This window comes from Apteryx rowi, unplaced genomic scaffold (assembly GCF_003343035.1).
Source record: "Apteryx rowi isolate R43461 unplaced genomic scaffold, aptRow1 scaffold_44, whole genome shotgun sequence".
In the NCBI taxonomy this organism is placed as follows: Eukaryota; Metazoa; Chordata; class Aves; order Apterygiformes; family Apterygidae; genus Apteryx; species Apteryx rowi.
The window spans coordinates 631,265-650,759 of NW_020450694.1; the positions used below are offsets into that span (position 1 = coordinate 631,265).

A 19,495-nucleotide genomic window follows, 5' to 3' on the forward strand; every position below is an offset into this window, starting at 1 on the left:
CAACTTAACTCATCCACAGGGGGGACATGCCGCTGGGTCAAATCCCAGTGCACCTGGCTCTTGACAGCATCTTCTGCACCAGCTCTGCTCAGATGAGGAAGGCTCAGGGGTCTTGCCCTGGAGGTAGCACCCTGCGGTAGGAGGCTGCAGAAACACAAGGGCTGAATCCCCTCCCTCCAGTGTCCACAACAGGGCACCAGCCCCCCCATACTCCCGAACTAGGGACAGGATCAGGGACCTCACAGCCCAGGGCCTCACAACCTGCTGCTCCGAGCTGAAAAAACACACAGACACCAACACTCAGTTAAGTTGTAGGAATTTATTTTAAATAACCTACAGTTGATTAAAAGGGAATTCATGATAAAAATAGAAGATACTTGTTGAGGAAAGGCTGCAGGAAATGGTCTTCGCACACACACTACGCTAACAATGCCTCTAAAACTAATGATTATAGCAAAAAAAGGTTTCACATTAAAATTCTGCTTTTTAGTTTTTTAAAATTTTTTTACACAATTACAAAAGAAAAAATAAAAGCCCTAAAATCTTGATTATTTTTCCTTTTTGGACCGATGCTCATTTCCCTCGAAATTTATTGACCTGTGAAACTTCTTTTTACACAATAAAATCTTTCAAGTAAAAGAGGGGAGTGGGGCTTAGAAAAAAAGGCGGGAAAAAAGGTAAAACAGTCTGACAAACCTAAAAGGTAGATATTCTTGAAGTGTACAGAGCGTGCTCAGAACAAGGGGTGATGGGAATGCCATTTGTTGCCATTTTCACTTGTCTTCAAAGTCCGCATTCATCTCCCCATCACACAGCCCTCTCCCCCCACCCGCTCCCCAAATCTACACGATCTTTAAGATCAAGAAGAAAAAACTGTTTAAATATTTTAAAATAATTAAAAGAAATAAAAATTCACATTTAAAAAAGGAACACTCAAGTCAGGAGGCTGATTTCCCATCACGCTTTGCTTTGAACAGATGCGGTGGATATTTGTAATTCATGTTCCAATGCCACGACTGTTTCAAGTGACAAAGAAAAAAGATTTGGATATTTCCATGACAATAGTGACGGCTGTAATAGGTGCGTTGGGTTTCTTAAATTTTATTGGCTTGTTAAATTCTGAAATGGGGTGGGAGGGGGAAGGGAAGGGCAGGGGATAAGGAGTCCATTTTCTATTAAAATATAGAAGTTATTGCAAAACCCTAACTGTAAAAACGCACCAATATAATTGGATTTTGTATACAGTAGCTAAAGATTCCCACGCTCTCAGTGTGATGGTGAATTTGCCTGGCGGAAGGTTGACAAATCCCCCATCCACTTGCCCTGCTTCAAGAGGAAAAAAAACCACACAAACCAGACAGCTAGAATTTGGATCTCTGAAACATTTTTAAATAAGTTGTCCATAGGACAACTGGCTCAGCTCCTTTAAGATATTTCCAGGTTACTCTTTCTCCAAGATGTTGGCTGTTTTATCTGATGCTCACTTGCCCCTTTCCTCCCCCTTCCCCAGTATCCAAGGACAAGTAAGGCTCACAGTTTATCAATCTCCCTAAAAACCAGGCTACTCCCCCTTTTTTCCCATAAAATTCAGCTCATTAAAAACAGGTTAAAATTCATAGTCTTCCTCTGCCATGTCGATAGCCCAGGCAAATTTCTCTCGTTGGGTTTTGTTATAAATCTTCTCTATAGGGATTCCCCACTTCTTACACCTGCAGAAGAGGAGACACCGGTTAAGAGTCAACATGGCACAGGTGTCCAACCCCTTGCTGTCCCACTCTCTCTCAGCACCTTCCAAGCTCTACCCATGCTCCGTCAGGAGATGCTACTCAGCTGAACAGGACCAGCTTCACTGTTAGACCCCTGCAGATTTCCTGACCCATCACCTCCCAGAGCAATGCTAGTTTTGGCTGACACATGACACTTGCCTCAAGAGAGTCATTTAAAACTACTGTAAGCTGTTTGCAAATATAAGGGATGGCCACAGAGAGACCGACCTCCCTGACAGCAGAGGGGCACTGCTTTCAGCCACAGCCCTCATCTGTTAGTTGGGGAACAAGACACAGGTGAAGGAGTGGTTCCCTCCAGCACACCCTAGGCAGACACTTACCAAGCAACAGAGATCCTGGGATCCAGATAGTTGAGTTTGGAGGTGCCCAAGGCAATCTGCTTGTTCTCCTCCCTATCTGTAGCCTGAACCTCCAGCTTCATCAGCTGCTCCTCAATCCTCTGCACAGCTTTCTTCTTGCTCTCCACTGTCCTGGGGGGGGGGGAAGAAACAAAACATTTAATCCCTGATGCCTTGCTGAGGCTGAGACTACTGCACTGTGGGAACCCAAAGGGACCCTGCTCAAGTTAAGCAACGTGACCAGCCACAGAAGGCAGCCGTGTCAACATGTACGGTGACACAAACCACGCAGCACATGCAATTAAAAACTGACATAGTCAAAGGCAGAGCAGAGCTCCTAAGCTGGAGTTTTGTTTTAAGGGGTTGGAAGCAAGAGCCTCAACTGAAGCACTGACACTACACACGCTTTAAAAACAGCCCATCTATTCCTCTTTAATAGTCATGCTGCAGTTCCATCTTCAGAACTCCCCTGACTCAGCACCCCTGTATCTATTCTGCAGAGCACACACACAGAGTCTGCGTACAGTGCCTGCAGCCTTGGGCTTCCAATAGTGCAGAGTAGGACTCAGAAGTGCATTTGCATTTTCTAATTCCCAGCTTCCTGGCTCCCCATAAAGATGGGGATGCTGCACACTTGATCCATTACTCTGCTTGGTCCTGGGTAGCAGGGTGGTTACTATGCCACTGGCTGGTGCTCAGCTCAGAGGGCTGAAAGACACAACAGAGACTGATGCTAGTGACCACATCAGGAGCTGCAGTGTCAGGCCACTCTATGCTCCTCAGCTTGAAGGCCACTTCTTCACACATAGGGCAAAGAGGGGACCAGAAAGCCTGAAGAAGTCTTCCCAGCTCTCTTGGATTACAGGCTGGGGAAGCAGAAGACAGTGTGAAGGACCACTGGAGCTGATGGTACTGGGAGCATTGCACAGCCTAGTAACACCAGCCTTACTTTTTAGACTTCTCATCCCTCCGGACCTTGGCATCAGCTTTGGCGCTTTTCAGTTCTCTCCTGGCATCAGCTAACTGCTCCTTCTTGGCATCAATCTAGGAGAGGCAAAACCAGAGGGCAGCACTGTGAACAACCTGCAGACAACTGTGGCAGTCACCCCTGTGCAGCATGACCCAGCGACCGAGTCTGTGACCATGATCAGAAGGTATCAGGACTCAGAACCACTTCTGCAAAACAATGAGGCCACTGGTCTTCCAATGTGCTGTGGGGTCTAATGCAGGGAAACGTTCCCTCGAAGAAACAGGGCCCCAGACAGTTCCAAAGACAAGGTGGCAGCTGGAAGCAAGCCACTGGGAACCTTCTCACAGAGCTACACCCAAGCAGGGGAAGGGATTGGCATGGCCTGGGACTGGCCAACAGCTTGTACAGCCTGCTTGTCTGTCTCCACAGTCTCCCACCAGTACTAGCTCCCTGATGGTACCACAGAAGGATTATCCTTGTTCCCTCAGTGGGCATCAGTTCTTGCCCCAAATCTTACACACTGAAAGCTGATAAGGGTTCAGGCAGCTCTCTTCTGGTAAGCTTAGGATTCAGGGAGATTTAGCATCTTGCAGCTCCTTCAACCATTCCCCTTAAGCTTCCCCCAAGCTCTAAGATCTAGGGTGGAGGCAGCCATGTTAGGTGTTACAGAAGCAGGGGTCACTGCAGTGCCAAACCAAAAGTCCTTATTGTGAAGGTTATTCTAAAGCCAGACCAGGAACAGACCTAGCCCTTTTGCACCTCATGGCCTTCACCAGAAACAATCTGCAAAGGAAGAGGTCAGGTCAGAGGGGCGTAATGTACCACGTACACAGCCTGCACTGACAGTGGCCTGGGATTCTTGTAACAGGAGTGGATACCCACTCCTGTTTCTTTATGGGGACACAAGTCAGAGCTACAGACTGTGGCTCTTAAGTTTTAATAGCAGCAGAACATGCTGCCTGGTCATCTGTCAAATGAAGGGCAGCTAAAAAGGGTCTGGTCTTGGTCTCTATGAATAAAAGACGACTCAGACTGAAAGGCAGCACTTTCAGCTCGATACTATGCTTCCAGAGTCCTCCTCTCCAAGCAGGCCCATTTCTGATACAGCACTAACCAAATCCTGACAGGGAAAAGCTGGCTCCCCTTCCATTTTACCCCAAGTGAAAGGAAATGCAAGTCCCTGGATGCAGAACTCTGAGCCCTGCCCCAACCAAAAAACCAGGGTGGGGGTACCTTGCTCTGCAGATTCATCATGGACTTCTCAAAGGTCTTCGGTGGAGCCCTCTGGTGGTTACACAAAATGGCAACTGCTCTGTTGGCACGGTTATAGGAAAGGATCTTTGCTGGGATGTTGTCATCCGCTGTGAATTACAAAAAGAAGGTGAACAAGTGGTGTCCTCTGGGGCTTAACAGCCCCAACCAGCGTCCCACTGACTGCCAGCTCCCAGTCATGGGAAAAATGACTTTCCCCTCTAATGGGCTAGTCTCAGTACACTAATCACAGCTCTAAGAGCCTGACTACTTCTACCCTGGACCCTAACACCTTGTGGACAACTTCCTTTGATAGCGRCAAAGGCACCATTTGCCACTCATTAGAGGGAGGAGAAGCACATCCATGCTCGGAGCAGGGGACAGTAGGACCACACAACTCAAGACACTGTTGAGCTACACCGGTCCCTCCACAAACAGGAAGGGATGCGCCTGCTTTGTAAAGCTGATCAAAGTACAAATTACCAGTGCTCAACACAGGGATTGTGAATGAGCAGCCAGGAAAGATGGGGCTGTAACAGATGTAGCTGCCTTGCCTGCCACCTATAGCATTTTACAATTAACAGGAAACAAATGAGAGATTTAGTAAAGACCAGGTATGTCCTAGCATGCACACTTTGGTGTGCTCGTTAGTCAACTCTGCACTGCCCCAGTGCTGGGCTGCTCAACTACCTCCAAAAGATTGTCTTGCAGTAGATTTTTGATCAGACCTTAGTTGTTTGACATTTACACTGGGAGAACAGCAAACAGGAAATACTCAATGCTAAGCCAAAGAAGCCAGGTCTGTATTGCAGGATGAGATCCATTCTCCCAGACCCACCACAGTTGCAAAGACAGGACTTACGGTTAGTGAGCTCCTTGAGCTGCTGCTGTAGCGTGATGGAGGCATTGTAAGTACGGAATACCTTGGCTGTCAGTCCCTCCATAAGGTCTTGAAGATGTTTATTTAAGATACTGGTCTAAGGGAGCAGAAAGCGGATGACAGTTAGCACCAGAATCAACCACAGCATTTGTGAAGTTTCTGGACACACTGATGAAGACATGCAGCTCACAGCTAGACTCTGGCTCGTGTACTCAAGCCTGACACCCAAGGCCAAATCTTCACTGAAACCACAGGAAAAGTGAACAAAGAAACAAAAAGGGTTAGACCAGTATCAAGTATCATGAATGGCCAAAAATGTTTTCTTCCAGCRTGGTGCTTTTGGTTCCCAATAGGTGAAAATGGGCCTGTCTCACCCCAGGGGAGGTGCCTGAACCACCGCAGTGCTCCCACAGAGCCAAACATGCAGTTAGGGATGGCATCTGAAAAAATGTCACCTCACACAACCATCTTTGGATTCTGAAAAGAAACCTCCCCAAGTCAGAGCCAGTCAGGTTCCCCAGGACCAATGCCCATCACTTCAGGAGCCTGCAGGCACAGTGAACAATATGGACACCAGCTGGAGAGAGACTCACTGCCTCCAGGCCACTCAGACCAGCTCTGGAAAAAAAATGCCACAGAAACCATTTCTGGAGCAGGGTGGCAGCTATTGCCTGGTTCAGAGCAAGCGTGTCCATGGTGCTCTACCACCCCCCCTCACCATTATGTGCTTACATTGAGGCGATCAAAGAGGTCGTCCTCCGGCTGTTTGTTCTCCATGAACAGCTGAAGATTCTTAAACACCTGCAAGAAAAGAAACCCCACACCTAAGGCACACAGACTGGACAGTGCTGGGAAGCAGTAACTCCTAAGGAGGTCTCCCTTCCAAGATGCCAGTTTAAACCTGTTTTCAGGCAGCACTGAGGAAGAAGCTGGATGCAGCTTCCCAACAGGCAAACGCTTATCTCTGAAGATAACACTTGTGCTGAAGGTTCCTCCCCAGCAACAGGAGTCTTGGGCATTTAATGCCATTTATCCTTATCCTCCAGGTAAGATTGCAAGAGACCTGCTTCTGCTCTGGCTTAGCTGCCCAACAGAGAAAAAGATCTCAAAGCTAGCATTTTCCCCTTACTCTCCAGCATCACTCCAAAGAGACCCCTGAGCCATTTTCCATGGAGTGAAGCATTCAAAAGCCAGTTCTTCTCATTGCTGCATTGTTTCATACAATTCCACCACAAGCAAGTATCACTGGGGTAGGGGGAATAATCAAAGCCTCTTGATTACACAGCGATCACAAATCCAAGCTCTGTTTTCTAAATCCCCAATTCTCAGCTTCTCATCAACACACATTCTTCTTCTATAGAGACACCTAATATACAAAGATTCCTAGCTCCACAACAATCAATTTCATTGTAAGTACTGAAGAAGAGACACTGAGACACCAATGATAATAAATTTAAACAGAAAAATATTTTCTTTTTCTTTAAAAAAGGACAACAAGAATTCCAGCAGATGCTCATTTCTATAGTGGCCACAGTTTTTCTTTCATTTAATTTTGCTTCCCAAGAGGTCAACATTTACTGCTCTTTGTCATCACAATTACTGAAGTATTATACACACGGTATTTAACACGGTGCTAAATGCAGAGCTGTGGACCAGATGCAAAGCTGTTACACCCACAAAAACAGAGTCCTTCTGGACAGAATCCTCCAGTTGACACTGATGGATGGGCTTTCCATCAGCAGATGTGAAACTGATGGAGGACAAGAATAAAGGAAATAATGTTGCCTAGGAAAGAAGTCTTAGTTAGTCTTGGTTACCCATGTTTTTAAGTCAGATCTATCTACTGTGTGCTCTGGAGTATCCGGAATCAGGACCTATTGCAGCAGGGGCACAACTCTAACACGAACAAAAACACCGTGATAGAGAAATTAGTATCATGCAAGCCCAAATCTCTTAACTGCTGCTCTAACAACAGCGTCATCCAGCGCTGTAATTCAAAGTCTTTTATGCTATTACTTGTCATTTGTGCCTAGAAGTCTACCACCTACAGGTGACAAAACCAACTCTGCTGACCAGAACAAAACCTAAGGAACTCATTTAACATAGCTGTTACAATTATGCTAAGCTAGCTCTTAGCACTGAGACCACAGGAAAGAGCAGTAAAATGGCTAAACACCACAGTGCTGGGTTATGTCATACCAACAGCAGCCTTATCCCCTTCCCAAGGCACTGCCAGTAAAAGGGGAAGAACATTAGCTGACTTGTTTTCTGGCTAGGTATCTGATCACTAACAAAGCATCCAGTTATTGCCACTATGACTGGATCCACCACATTTTTCTGCAATGCAGCCTGTGGATATGTTCGTGGAGRTGCCTTACCCTCTTTTCAACGGGGACTTTGTTGTAGTATCGGATGGAGTCTTTACCGAGGAAGTCGAACTCAACCACGTATTCCTGGCCGTCCAGTTCAGGATGCAGCTTGATATGTTCTACTCTGAGAGAGCAGCAGCCCACAGTGTCAGCTGTCTCTCCCTCTTCTTTTTCATTACCAGCTCTCAGAGCAAGCTACATTTAGACCAAGAAAAGAGAGGTAAGCATTTCAAACCATCCTGGTAGTGTACAGATGGTGGAAACTTTTAGAAAGTGGCCTATAATCAGGGTGTCCCCTCTGCCCCATTTGGTTTTGAGTTTAGCATCACAAATCAGTAATTCCCACGTATGACTCCACAAAGGGCAGAGATGTTAAAAAAGCATCTTTGAAAAGGAGAGGAATGAAAGGCTAGTTACTGAGGAAAGTAAAGAAATAGTTCGAAGCACAAAGAAATGCAATGGAATTTGCATGTCCAAGGCCATGGAAAAGAAAAATGGAGAAAACGCACTTGGGTGGCTAAAACTGACATTTAAAAAATTCTGATATCAGTAAAACCTCTTTAAGTTCTCTTTAAACATGCTTTAAATAACCCTACACTACAGTCAAAAGCCAATCTACCAAAATCCCTTAAACAAAAGAAATTTGAGGTCAGGTTTAATGTAAGATATTTTACTGACTTTCTCTTGTTAAGTAACTCAAGCTTTAAGATAGTTCTGGCTGATTAATAAAAATCCATTTAAAAAACATTTGATACTTTTTTAATCAAACCAATTTCCATGTGAATTCAACCTGACACAAAAAAAGTTCATCAGTTGCTCTTCATTATATGCTAAAGAAATACACTTTAAATAGCATATGACACTTTTTCTGGCTTACATAAATAATCTAAAGGCTGTACTAGGCTGCATTTAAAAAAAAAAAAAAAAAGTGTTTTAACAGTACTGGCTAAACCAACCTGTAATTTTTGAAGAAAACCTGAAGTGTTCATATGAAACCCAATTATTCACATCAAACTTCCCCAATTTAAATCCAACCATCTCAAACGGAAACTGTTAATTTGGTTGTTCAAGAAGCCATAAGGTAGCAGGGCAACAGCTCTCTGGGAGCCAGTTTTGAATAGCTTAAATACATCAATACAACCACAGTCTTTATGCTGTGGGAAGAGCAAGTAGCATAATTATGAACCTCATGACTGTGACCCCAAACTAAAAGGTGACAAAATAGCAGAAATTCCCAGCAGGAAAACTGAAACAGCTGGAGACAAAAGGCCCACACAAAGTTCCCAGTAATCCAACGGGGAGATTTTAGAAACAGGTCATGAATTTTGCCTGAGCAAAAACAATGCTGCCTGAAATAGCCATGTTCAGTACAATAGCTTATTGCTTTGAATTTTCAGGTAATGAGAAGGAAAGGGAGATGGGAGCCTGCCCACCAGGAAGCCTCAGGATACCTTAGTAACTGGGCTCAATTCAGACACTCAGCAGTCCTGAGTACTCCCAGCAGAGCAGGAAAGGAAAGAGAGCGTGCTGGGGAACGAGCCTTACTTTATCAATGAAGTACAGCGCCACAGCCCTCTGCCGTACTTTCATCTCTTTGGATTTCCAGTCTTCTCGATATTGATTTCGAATTTTATCTACACACTTCTTCAACCTCCGAGCTGTCTCATACTTCTGCCAGTCCTTCTCACCCTGCAGAGAAAGTTGGAATAGAGTCAGCACCAGAAAACAGGCAGAGGACCAGCTCCAATCTGCTTATCGGGGCATGTCAAGTCTGTGTACAGCAAATGGTCTCACTGTACAAAAGTGCCAAGACTTCACTGCTAAAAAAAGACAGAAAAGACATTTTATGCATTCCATGCTCAACATAGAAATGGTTTCCTCTGCTTTATGCAGATGCTTGTTTTCAGCTGTGTAATTAGTCAAACAGAAGATGTAAAAGCAACATCAACAGTTCATTATTATTATATATTCAAGCCATAGCAAAAAGAAGCCATGAATTCCCAAGGACAAAGATCCTCCACACTTGTAGGAAAAATCTCTTAAATGATTTCATAAGAACTTATTTTACCACCAAAACTGAAGTCTATTTAWCTTTCAAAGGGTTCATCATTTCTTTCATGGGACTGATCATTGACCAGCTACTTGCTCCCACAATAGGATTCGTCTTCCTTAATCATGAACTCCTCAGTCTTCTCAGCCAGTAACCTGGCTACATTTTTAACTTCACAATAACTAATTAGCAGCCCATGGTTAGAACTTCAGCACATGATCAGGCAGGGAAAGTTAGGGCCAAAAGTAGTTAAAACATCCACCAGAACAAGTCTGTTTTTTGATAAAATGCTTTCTTTTAGGTTTAAAGAGTAACAGACTCCTACTATGAATGATAAAAATATATCTATTGAAAAGCATTAGTGTAACATTTCCGCTACTCTCCTGTGCAGTGATTGCGTTCTCTTTTTTTTTTTTCAAGGGGGAACAGAAGCACAGAGACTTTCCTATGATTTTCACTCAAGAGTGAAAGATGAAATAGCAGGACAGCTTTACTCCTTATCACTGTTCTAGCCGACATCTGTATTTCCTTCCAGGAGATACAACCAATAAGAAATATTTTAACTAGATCTTTACCTTAATTCTTGAGCTGGGGTTCAACATGATGTATTTGATAGAACCTTGGATGTTCTCAGTCCATGAAACTAGCCAGGTGACCTTGTTATCATGCCGGACCTCTTTCCATTTGTGTCCTGGTGGAGGAGCAGGGATCTTTGAATCCCTGCGTAGTTAGAAAACAGGGGAAAAAAACAAAAGACCAAAAAACCCTGTAAGAGACTTCCACAGAATAGAAAGAAATAAAGAACACCAAGACGCAGTAAGCACAGGGAAGAAAACTGAGGCAAAGTGCATATTTGCACAAGCAGAAGATCAAGTGACTCAAACTGAACAGTCAAAGATCAGAAGTGTAACTGCTATGTTTCTGCTAAAGAATTAAACTGTAGATGTGAACACACGTGCTAAGACCAGCTCTGATTTGTGGATACTTCAATAGCTACGCTTATCAGGAGAGGACTGGAGAGAAGTCCACCAAACCTTTGCCTTGGAAATCAAGGAAGATTAAGGACAACCTACCTAGAAGGAAATTCATTTTTGGCAATGCTAACAGGAAAGACAGAGTTTCAGCAGATGCAGGCAGTAGGGATGGGGAGAAAAATACGGTGAAAAAGTCTACATAAAGCCCACAGCAGTCTTGTCTCTGCAATCCACATATGTCTAAGATAAGCAACACATGTATTTCTAAGAGCTTGGATATCAAGCTATAGAGGATTTTAAAAAAGCAGCTAACTAGAAAGCAAAAACAAAAAACAAAAACAAACAAAAAAGGTGCAAAGCACCCAAAGCTCACTTGCTGCAATTAATGATGATGTCTTCTGGCATGATGCGTCTCTTCAACATGCCCATTTTGGGATGGTTCCCACGTCCTCGGAAAAGACCTGGGGGTTCAATCTTAAAGTTGGCAATCCTCTCCTTGTGGTTGTCCATCACACAGTAACCATACTCCTTCAATAGCCGCTCATTCTCCTCTTTGATTTTCTGGGAAAACCCAAAAGCAAAAGTGATAACCAGCTCTCCATCATGTCAAATGCTGTACCCAATACACAGAAAAGTGCAGACTGTCCAGAAAAACATTCATAAAAAGCAAGCAGCAAAACAAACAGGAAACAGAAAAGATACGCAAAAAACTGAAATCTCAACTTTGAGGGAAACAGACCAAGGCAGTTAAAGATAGCTATGATTTTTGGAGTGGAGTTCACTTCATTCACCTCTATCCACATACCAAAGTTACAAGGGCAGTCTAAGTACAGCAGCCCCACCATAGCACTGCTGCTTTATAGTTTATTTTCAGCCCCAGAGTAAGCCCTTGAAGTCCACTGGACTTTACATCTTGTTGTTTAAGGAAAAACAAACAAAAAAACCCAAACCACACACACGCACACCACTTGTTTGAACTCGGAAAGCAGGCAGAGGAATGGCTCCAGTCTGCTGCTCAAGTCATGTCAAGCCTGTGTCAGCAAATGGTTTCAGAAGTTGAAAGTGGTCTCATAACTACAGAAGTGCTGAGATTTCACTGCATACTTCTGTGCTTGAACTCTAATAATACAAAAGAAAGGCTGGGAAAAATAAAATCATTGCAGCCCAAATTAAACCATCAAGAATCTGACCCACAAAGAGCACTGATGCTAAAGAAACTAACAGAAAAAGCCACTTCTGTTCTGCTGGAACACAGCTCACGATGTGARCTGGGGAAGGCTCACTCATATTTAGCAAATGGAAACACTAAGACACAAGCTTTCTACGCTGGTGGGATCCCTCTGCCCCAAAGACGTTTCCAGGCAGGTAGGGGCCTCACTCCAAGGAGAACTACAGCCGTATTGCAAAAGACCAACTGAGAACATGAGGCAAGTTTCTGGCTCTCATTGGAGCGACTCTCCAAACACTCATCCAAAAATTATCCACTCTCCTCACAAGCCACTGCAAACAGGAAGAACTCCTTTTTTAGTGACAAAACTGCATTAAATGGAGGCCTAGTGTTTAAAATTTACTTTCCATATATTTTATTGACGAATGTCTTCACTGTATCCTTTCCACCATCCCTGATTTTGCCCTCCAAACCCAAGGAGCTGCCAAAATGAAAAATCTATCATTAGCAGCTTAAATGAGTAGCCATTGCTTATTATTGGGCAGGGATGCAGCCATTACACAAGTAACTATGCTCCCACGCATGTATCGCCTCCGATTCTCTTTATTTAACTTAAGCAGGATAGGAGCCTTAGAGCTATCAATATAATTTCAAGTCAGGCAAAAGACTCAAGGGTGAACACAGTGCTTTGCCCTACCTGAGCTATTGCAGCAAAAATTCCAATAATTAACACAAAAGTAATAGTTATAAAGCTAATAAAAGCTGACTTACAAATGGCAAGGCAGGCAGAAGAATGATTACACAAAGATGTTTACAAGCCAGCTAAGCATTTTAAGAAGTCTCCTAGAATTCCCTCTGGTACCTGTTTCTCCTCCTTGGACATCTGTTTCCTAGCTTCCGTCTGAGCTTTGAAATACTGGCTCATGTGGGTGAAGTCACACTTGCTGAGGTTGGTGATCGTGCTCTTCTCTTCAGGGGTCATTTCCTTGCAGAAAGAAAGTAGTGCTTTAAGTTTTCATACATGCATAATAGAGCGTACCCTGCCTCAGACAGTTTAAACAGGAACAATGGATAGGTTCTTACAGTAAACTTCCCAAAGCCCCCATATTTTTGCACACGCTGACTCTAGCCAAGGTCAAAGAGAAAAGGACAAGAAGCAAGAGCACACGGGACGCTAATCTTCTAGCGATCTGATCTCTGTGACCACTGTGCAGTGCCACAGCACCTCTCAAAGTGCTTTCCCACTGAACATTGGCTGAGATTGTTGAGGGATAGTGAAGAAATCCGGAAACCCATCTCAAAAAAATTGTGTCAGCTGATTTAAATGTTTGATTTCATGGCATGGCAAGTCAACTGAGTTGAAGTTCTGGCTCTGCAGGTCTTTGGAACGGGCTTCCTTCTAATATAAAGATGGCTCTTCAACAAGGCATATAGGAATCAAATCAGCAATACCCCACAAGGCTATGACAGGCAACTGTGGCTTGGAAAAGTCTAATCTTTGTTGGTTTAAAAAGGTATTTATGATAAGGCCCTTCCTGGTGAAGCTTCAGGGTTAAATGGAAATTTCACAGCTAAGACCTGAGGCAGCTTTTAGTTGCTCCAAGTTAACCTTTTTGTGTGTGGAACAGCAGTCTCTTTTCATTGCCTAGCACTAAGACACCAGTCACATCTGCAGTCATTCCAGCCCAGGACTACATGCACACCTTTCTCCAGTCTTTGAAAAAGTTTTTCCTGAAGATCTCCTTTGTAGTGTATTCATGATCAAGCATTTTTGCAAAGAATGTGGCAACTTCTTCCGCTTTGGTGCTCAGCTTCATGACTTTACCTACAAAGAGAGGTTTTCTTTTTAAAATGCAGGGTAAACTTAGGAATTGAAGTCAGAAAGAAGCAACAGTAATTACCTTAAAGGACACTATACTTTTACCACAGAAAAGTTTTTCACAAAGACGTTATATGGGATGGCAAATTTGACAGGCAAAGGAAATACAGGAGCACAACTGCTTGACTTTCATCATAAACATTTTGAAAAAAAGTTTCCTCTAGAATATAAACATTATAAAAAGCAATACCAGACCAATGTGAGACAGCTCAGAGAGATGCAGGACAGGAAGGGGAAAAAGGCCTCCTGCGGGAAGCCCTATGCTGAGACCTCCCAGTGATGTCTATGCGCCGGGGGAGATACTCCTGTTTGAAGTGCAAGAGGCAAATAATTGTATTATATTTCATATTCCGGAACTCGGACATATGAAATATCATCTCCATATTTCTCTTCTACCCACAGACAGACACAGCTTTGGAACAGCCCTTCTAGCCTTTAGCTATTTCTGGCCTGGAAGAGCCCTCACTATACATACACCACAAACAGGCTGAAAGCAATGCCAGACATTTAATTCCCCTTCACTGCAGGGAACTGTGTCAGAATTTTGCTAATCATCTGAGGCCTTTATCATGGGAATGCACTTCTGTGTCTCCAAATCATGCTTGAAAGCTAGTCATATTTAAGACTGAGCTTTTAACGAACAAAGAAGGTCACATTTCAGCTTATCTGCAAGACTGCTGTACAAAGTGAAATTGCTGCAAGGAAAAAGATTTTTGAAGATAAGGGAAAAAGAGGGCGCTGCAACATTGAAGCTGTGGATTCAACATCTAACATTCGTATCGAGCGTGCCTTCTCAGTCCGGATCTCATTCCCGATGACACATGAGGTGCCAGTGATCTCTGCGAAGGATTTTGCATGCACCTCACATCTACAGCTAGTTGCGAGGAATATTTAGACTCCCAATAGGCTGGCAGAGAGTCAGCACCTGGGGATTTTTTTTTTTTTTTAACATGTCTGTTTTACTGCACAAAAAGTCAATGGAAGAAGTGCTGCAGTTGATTCTAAGCTATTGAAAAAAGCTACAGTACTTTTGATTTAGTACATGTTTAAAAACAAGTTACATCATCTCCAGAATTATAGCATAAGCGTTATCTATAAAGCCTTAAAATCTATAAAGCCTTATAAAACAGAACTTAGCAAAAGATCCCAAAGATCTGAAAATATCCCACATTATAAATTAAACCAACAATAATCCTGCCAATTTTTAAACTGCAACTTAAAATACAGCATTTGTTTGCTTAAAACAGGAAGTAGGGGAAGGAAGAGACAGCAAGGGAAACACTTTTTCCAGGCTGCAAGTTTAGCCTGAAAGACGCTATCAGTTAGTACCACTTTATGGGGCTAAACTGACTAAAGTTGCTTCCAATTTGCTGAACAGTAGTACATGCTCCCCAGTCATCTTTATCTAATTGCTTTAGAGTAGATTTCATTGGACTCGATTTCCTCTTTTTCCAAAGGTTTGAAAAGGCTCTCAGTGATAAGGCTGTATCTTTTAAAAAACAGAGGAGAATTTTTCCAGAGCACTGAACATTAGTTACCTGACTTAAAAGCTGAAAACCAGAGAGCAACCAGGGGACATATTAGCAGTCATTGCCATGACTCAAAGGCAACTGCCATCACGTATATTCTTAACTCGCCCTATCTATGAAAAGCATGCAAGTTCAAGCCGCCTTTATGGTAAGAGTAGTAGCTTGTTTAACCACAGTCACTCGAGCATGTATCCAAGCCCTAATAGATGGCTTTGGCATTTCAAGCTCCCTTCCGAGTCTGGTGTTGTAAGCTCTAACAATAGCTCAGGCAGTCATTATGTTAGACAGAAGCAGGACTCTTACTGCAACGCAATCACGAGGCAAGGGATGGATTCCTCCAGTGGGAGCCAGCAGCCTGGCAGCTGGCTGGCTGGCCCCAGCATGATTACTGAACTCTACAAATCATCCTAGGATAATCTTGAAATTAGACAATGCCTTGTGAGCACAGACAGCAGCTCTCAGCAGCTGCTGGGTAAAGCAGACATCTGATTTTTAGCCCAGTTTCTCAAGGCAGACRTACACGATTGCTTTGTTTGTCAGAATCCCACCCCTCCTCCTCCGCAATTTTTGAGCTTATTGGTTGATTTCAATCACAGAGACAGAGGCTGCAAAAACCCTGCACTTCCTCAAGACTTTATGAAATAGATGGCTAGATAGGAGAGAAGCTTATTACTGCCTGCACTGAAGGGATAGCTATAGCATAAACTCACTCCTCCTCTTCTCTAGACACCAGGAGAGAGATCTTATATGCTCTTGAATAGAGGAAAAATTTCCACCAACTTTGTATCAAGCTTTCATCTAACATCAAGAAAGAAGTCTGTAGGAAACCAGACAACCCTGATCACAGAGCTACTTGTTTAGAGACAGTCTTTAATAGGATATGATATGTTTATCTCACTACATTATCGCTGAAAAAGAATCCCACCTATTTCTCAGTATTTAAAAACATGCCATGTCGCATGAAAACAACACGTTGCTTCTGGAATAGTTCCATGGACAGATGCCCCCTTCATCGAAAATTATGTTTTCATCCACTCAAATGCCTCCCACTTAATTCAATCCTGGGTTAATTTGATCCTTCATTTAACAAGATCACAGGACTAAAAGGAAACACATGGGTCATCAAGTCCAGTCTGCAGCAGGCATCACATCATATAATCCCTTCCACATTAACCTCTAGCAACCAGCCAGCCCAGTGTATTAGAATCCCACGCCAATTAGTCCTATCACACACAATGGCTGGCAGGTGGGACCTCGAGTTACACTTAAGGGCTGTGTCCTTGGGCCAGGTTGACCCCCTGCAATCCTACAAGATCCTAAGCATCTGTATTAAAATTCAGTTGTCTTGTATTCCAGTCACACCAATCAAGCGATCATGATTTCATCACAGATGATAGAAAGTTACAATTCACAAGACTGAAGGAAAAAAGAGCAAGCCTAAAGATGACCAGTGATTAGCTACAATCATGGACTGTACCAGTTATACACTGTCACTCTCAGGTATACAACACTCTCATAGTTAAGCAAGCTGAGAGATTTACCACCACAACAGAGGGAGAACAAGTTCATATCCATATCTAATAAATTAACAGAATTCAGCAGGCTTTCCTCTTACTTCTCCAGATCCTTCTTCTTAGCTGTTGAGGAACTTTTTAAGCCAATCACTGAAACAAAACCACCTCCTCATCCCTCCAGTCCCCAGAAGAATGCCACAATGCCCTAAAAATATTTATTTCTTGTCTCAGCCAGTGAAAATCCAGATTAACTCACCATCATAGTAAAACTTGACATTTTCAGGCAGTGGTTCATATGGTGGAGCAAATACAGGACCTTTGTGTTCTAGGAACTTCCACTTAATGCCTTCAGGGTAGCGCTCTTCTTCCCACCTTCAAGAGACAGCAATATGAATCAATACAGTTTTAGCAATTTAGTATTATATGGGTATAAGAATATGTTAAATAAAACTAAAAAGCAACCATTATTTTGCCATGCACAGAACAAGTATAAATACTCAATATGGTGTGTCACCATTTTTTTTAAAAAAAGCATAGCAACACCTATGAACAGAACACCTTGGGTTGCAGGTATCTGATGACACCAGAGTCATCTTCCACTTGCTGCTCCTTTCAGATAAAGGCAAAATCACATAGCTGAAAAAGGTGAGAACTTAAAAATGAAGAAGCAAATCTTGTAAAGCAGCTAGGATCATACTTAACCAGAGTCAGTTGTGATCTAACATCAATCAGGTCCAGGATGCCTGCTCAGCAAAGCTAAGCAATGCCAGTTAAGTTATGCAGCTGCTTTCTGATGTGGACAGGTATCCCATTAAGAGCAGAGATGATAAAGATGTTCATTTATGACCTAAATGAGAACCCACCTGTTTGAAAGAGAAATACTAATGCCTGCTCTGTCATTTTAATTTCATATCCATTCTTTGGGTAACAAAAGCATAGTTGGAGGAAAGCAAAGTAGCAAAGGAAAAAAAGCATACTTGCCTTAAAGCACCTCTATAATAACATTTTGCAAATCATGTATTAGGTATCACAACATGGCAAAGTAGGCCCGCCAATCCCATATTCCAACTGGACAAACTCACCGGATCAGTATGTCTGCAGAGAAAAGGGATCCCCCCAGACCAATTTCCTCCCCCAGTTCCCAGTACCCTGTCCCCAAATCACCGACACCATGCTCCTTCCCTGCCTCTACACTTTCATGATTACTAGAACATTACTGCTACATACTGCCGGCACAGGATTCCCTGCTGAGACAGGCTATTTTACTTTAGCATTTAATCAAGTGGAAAACCATCAACCTGTCACACTACTCAATCTCTGAACTGCCCAGACAACTCTGCTGAACAGCCATGACAATAAAAAAAAGCTTAAGCTTCCCTATGCCAATTCTTTTTCCTCCAGCGTCAGCCCTAYGAGCAGTTTCACCCTGGGTGCAACAGCAGCTGAGAAAAGACGTGCATGTACTGGATACATCCCAGGAAACATGATGCACTAATATTGATTACTTCATTCCTAATAAGATAACAGGGTCACTGTACAGAAGACAAGCACTATATGGAGAAAAGAGCTTCTCCTAGAAGAAGTACTCAAAATGCTTCATAAATTGTTGACATACAGGCAACACTGAAGAGCAACAGTCATATGGGACACAGCACATAGCCACAGCTAGAAAGTCATCATCTTTGACAAAACACTAGACCTGACCTTTATTTATTTATTTATTTTATGAGAAATGTAGCAGTATCTTTAAAGGCAAAGTGCAAAACCCCACATGTCAGTACAAAGAACCTGTCTGTTTGATATCAATCCTTGGCTGGGAGGAAGGCTTGAGTGAACCATGTTGAGATAAGAACTTGAAATGTTGACATCTGAAGTCTAGATCTCAAATATTTACATTCCTAATGATTATTTTCTAAATTAATTGGAAGCTAAAAATATAAATATTTTGTCAAACATGGGTCTAGGTTCTTCCACCCAGAAGCTCCTTACAGCAAAACAAACCCAACCTCCCCAAACACCCACTTCTCATCCTAGTCAAGAAAAAAAAAAATTTTTTTCTCTAACACAGATTTTTATTTCAGTAAAACAAAAGGAGGGGATTATTTGCAGTAACCACTGCTTTAGAGGACAGATTTGTCATTTCTGCTTTTTTTTATTTTTTATTTTTTTAATTTACCATTCTGCTATTTACTTGATGGGAAATTCCATTCTTCTATCTGTTCTATTCTCTTAATAAGGAAGCACACAAAAGGAGAACTAGAAAGGCAACTGTTTAAACAGATAGCTGAAGCATGTTGTGCCAATTGAGAGGGCTACAAGTAAACGTCAGAACCCTGTTGTAGTTTCTAAACCTGTGTTCAGCAGCCCAGAGATATCAAAGTTCACCATGAAAAGATCACAGATGGGTCCCAATACCGTCTCCTGTGCTCCTAAGCAGTGGTACAAGTTTCTTGATTAAATCCCATACCAAACCTGTCCTAAAGAATGCCAGGGTGACTCAAGAAGGTAGAGTTGGTGAGGGTTTTTTGTGTGGAATGAAAACACAGAAGCTTCTTAGAAGAGACCAGACTATGCCAGGTGTATGTTATTTCAAARAAATGAACTTATAGCACAGAGTGGGAGAAGTGCTCATAAGGTATACTTCTGGATCACATATTCTTCACACCCTGACAGAGTGTGAAAATGACCTTGAAAGAGCTCCACATGGTGATGAACAAGGCCAACGCCTTGGGAATGTCTAGCATCAAGCATTTCCATACATGGGGATTAAAGTGCTCAAGGCAACA

At 42.9% G+C, this 19,495-nt stretch overlaps 1 protein-coding gene across 1 annotated transcript in view; it reads right to left on the minus strand.

Moving 5' to 3' along the window:
• Nucleotides 1-299: 299 nt before the first annotated feature.
• TOP1 (DNA topoisomerase I) overlaps nucleotides 300-19,495 on the minus strand; it is a 69,623-nt gene continuing 50,427 nt past the window's right edge. The window contains exons 9-21 of the mRNA XM_026076789.1: nucleotides 16,966-17,081; nucleotides 13,491-13,612; nucleotides 12,650-12,772; nucleotides 10,993-11,180; nucleotides 10,221-10,365; nucleotides 9,141-9,284; nucleotides 7,605-7,790; nucleotides 5,959-6,027; nucleotides 5,209-5,323; nucleotides 4,329-4,456; nucleotides 3,075-3,169; nucleotides 2,108-2,257; nucleotides 300-1,709 (exon numbers count right to left, since the gene is read on the minus strand). Coding sequence (XP_025932574.1) covers nucleotides 1,607-1,709; nucleotides 2,108-2,257; nucleotides 3,075-3,169; nucleotides 4,329-4,456; nucleotides 5,209-5,323; nucleotides 5,959-6,027; nucleotides 7,605-7,790; nucleotides 9,141-9,284; nucleotides 10,221-10,365; nucleotides 10,993-11,180; nucleotides 12,650-12,772; nucleotides 13,491-13,612; nucleotides 16,966-17,081 — 1,684 coding nt within the window. The 3' untranslated portion in view covers nucleotides 300-1,606. The remainder of the gene's footprint in view (nucleotides 1,710-2,107; nucleotides 2,258-3,074; nucleotides 3,170-4,328; nucleotides 4,457-5,208; nucleotides 5,324-5,958; nucleotides 6,028-7,604; nucleotides 7,791-9,140; nucleotides 9,285-10,220; nucleotides 10,366-10,992; nucleotides 11,181-12,649; nucleotides 12,773-13,490; nucleotides 13,613-16,965; nucleotides 17,082-19,495) is intronic.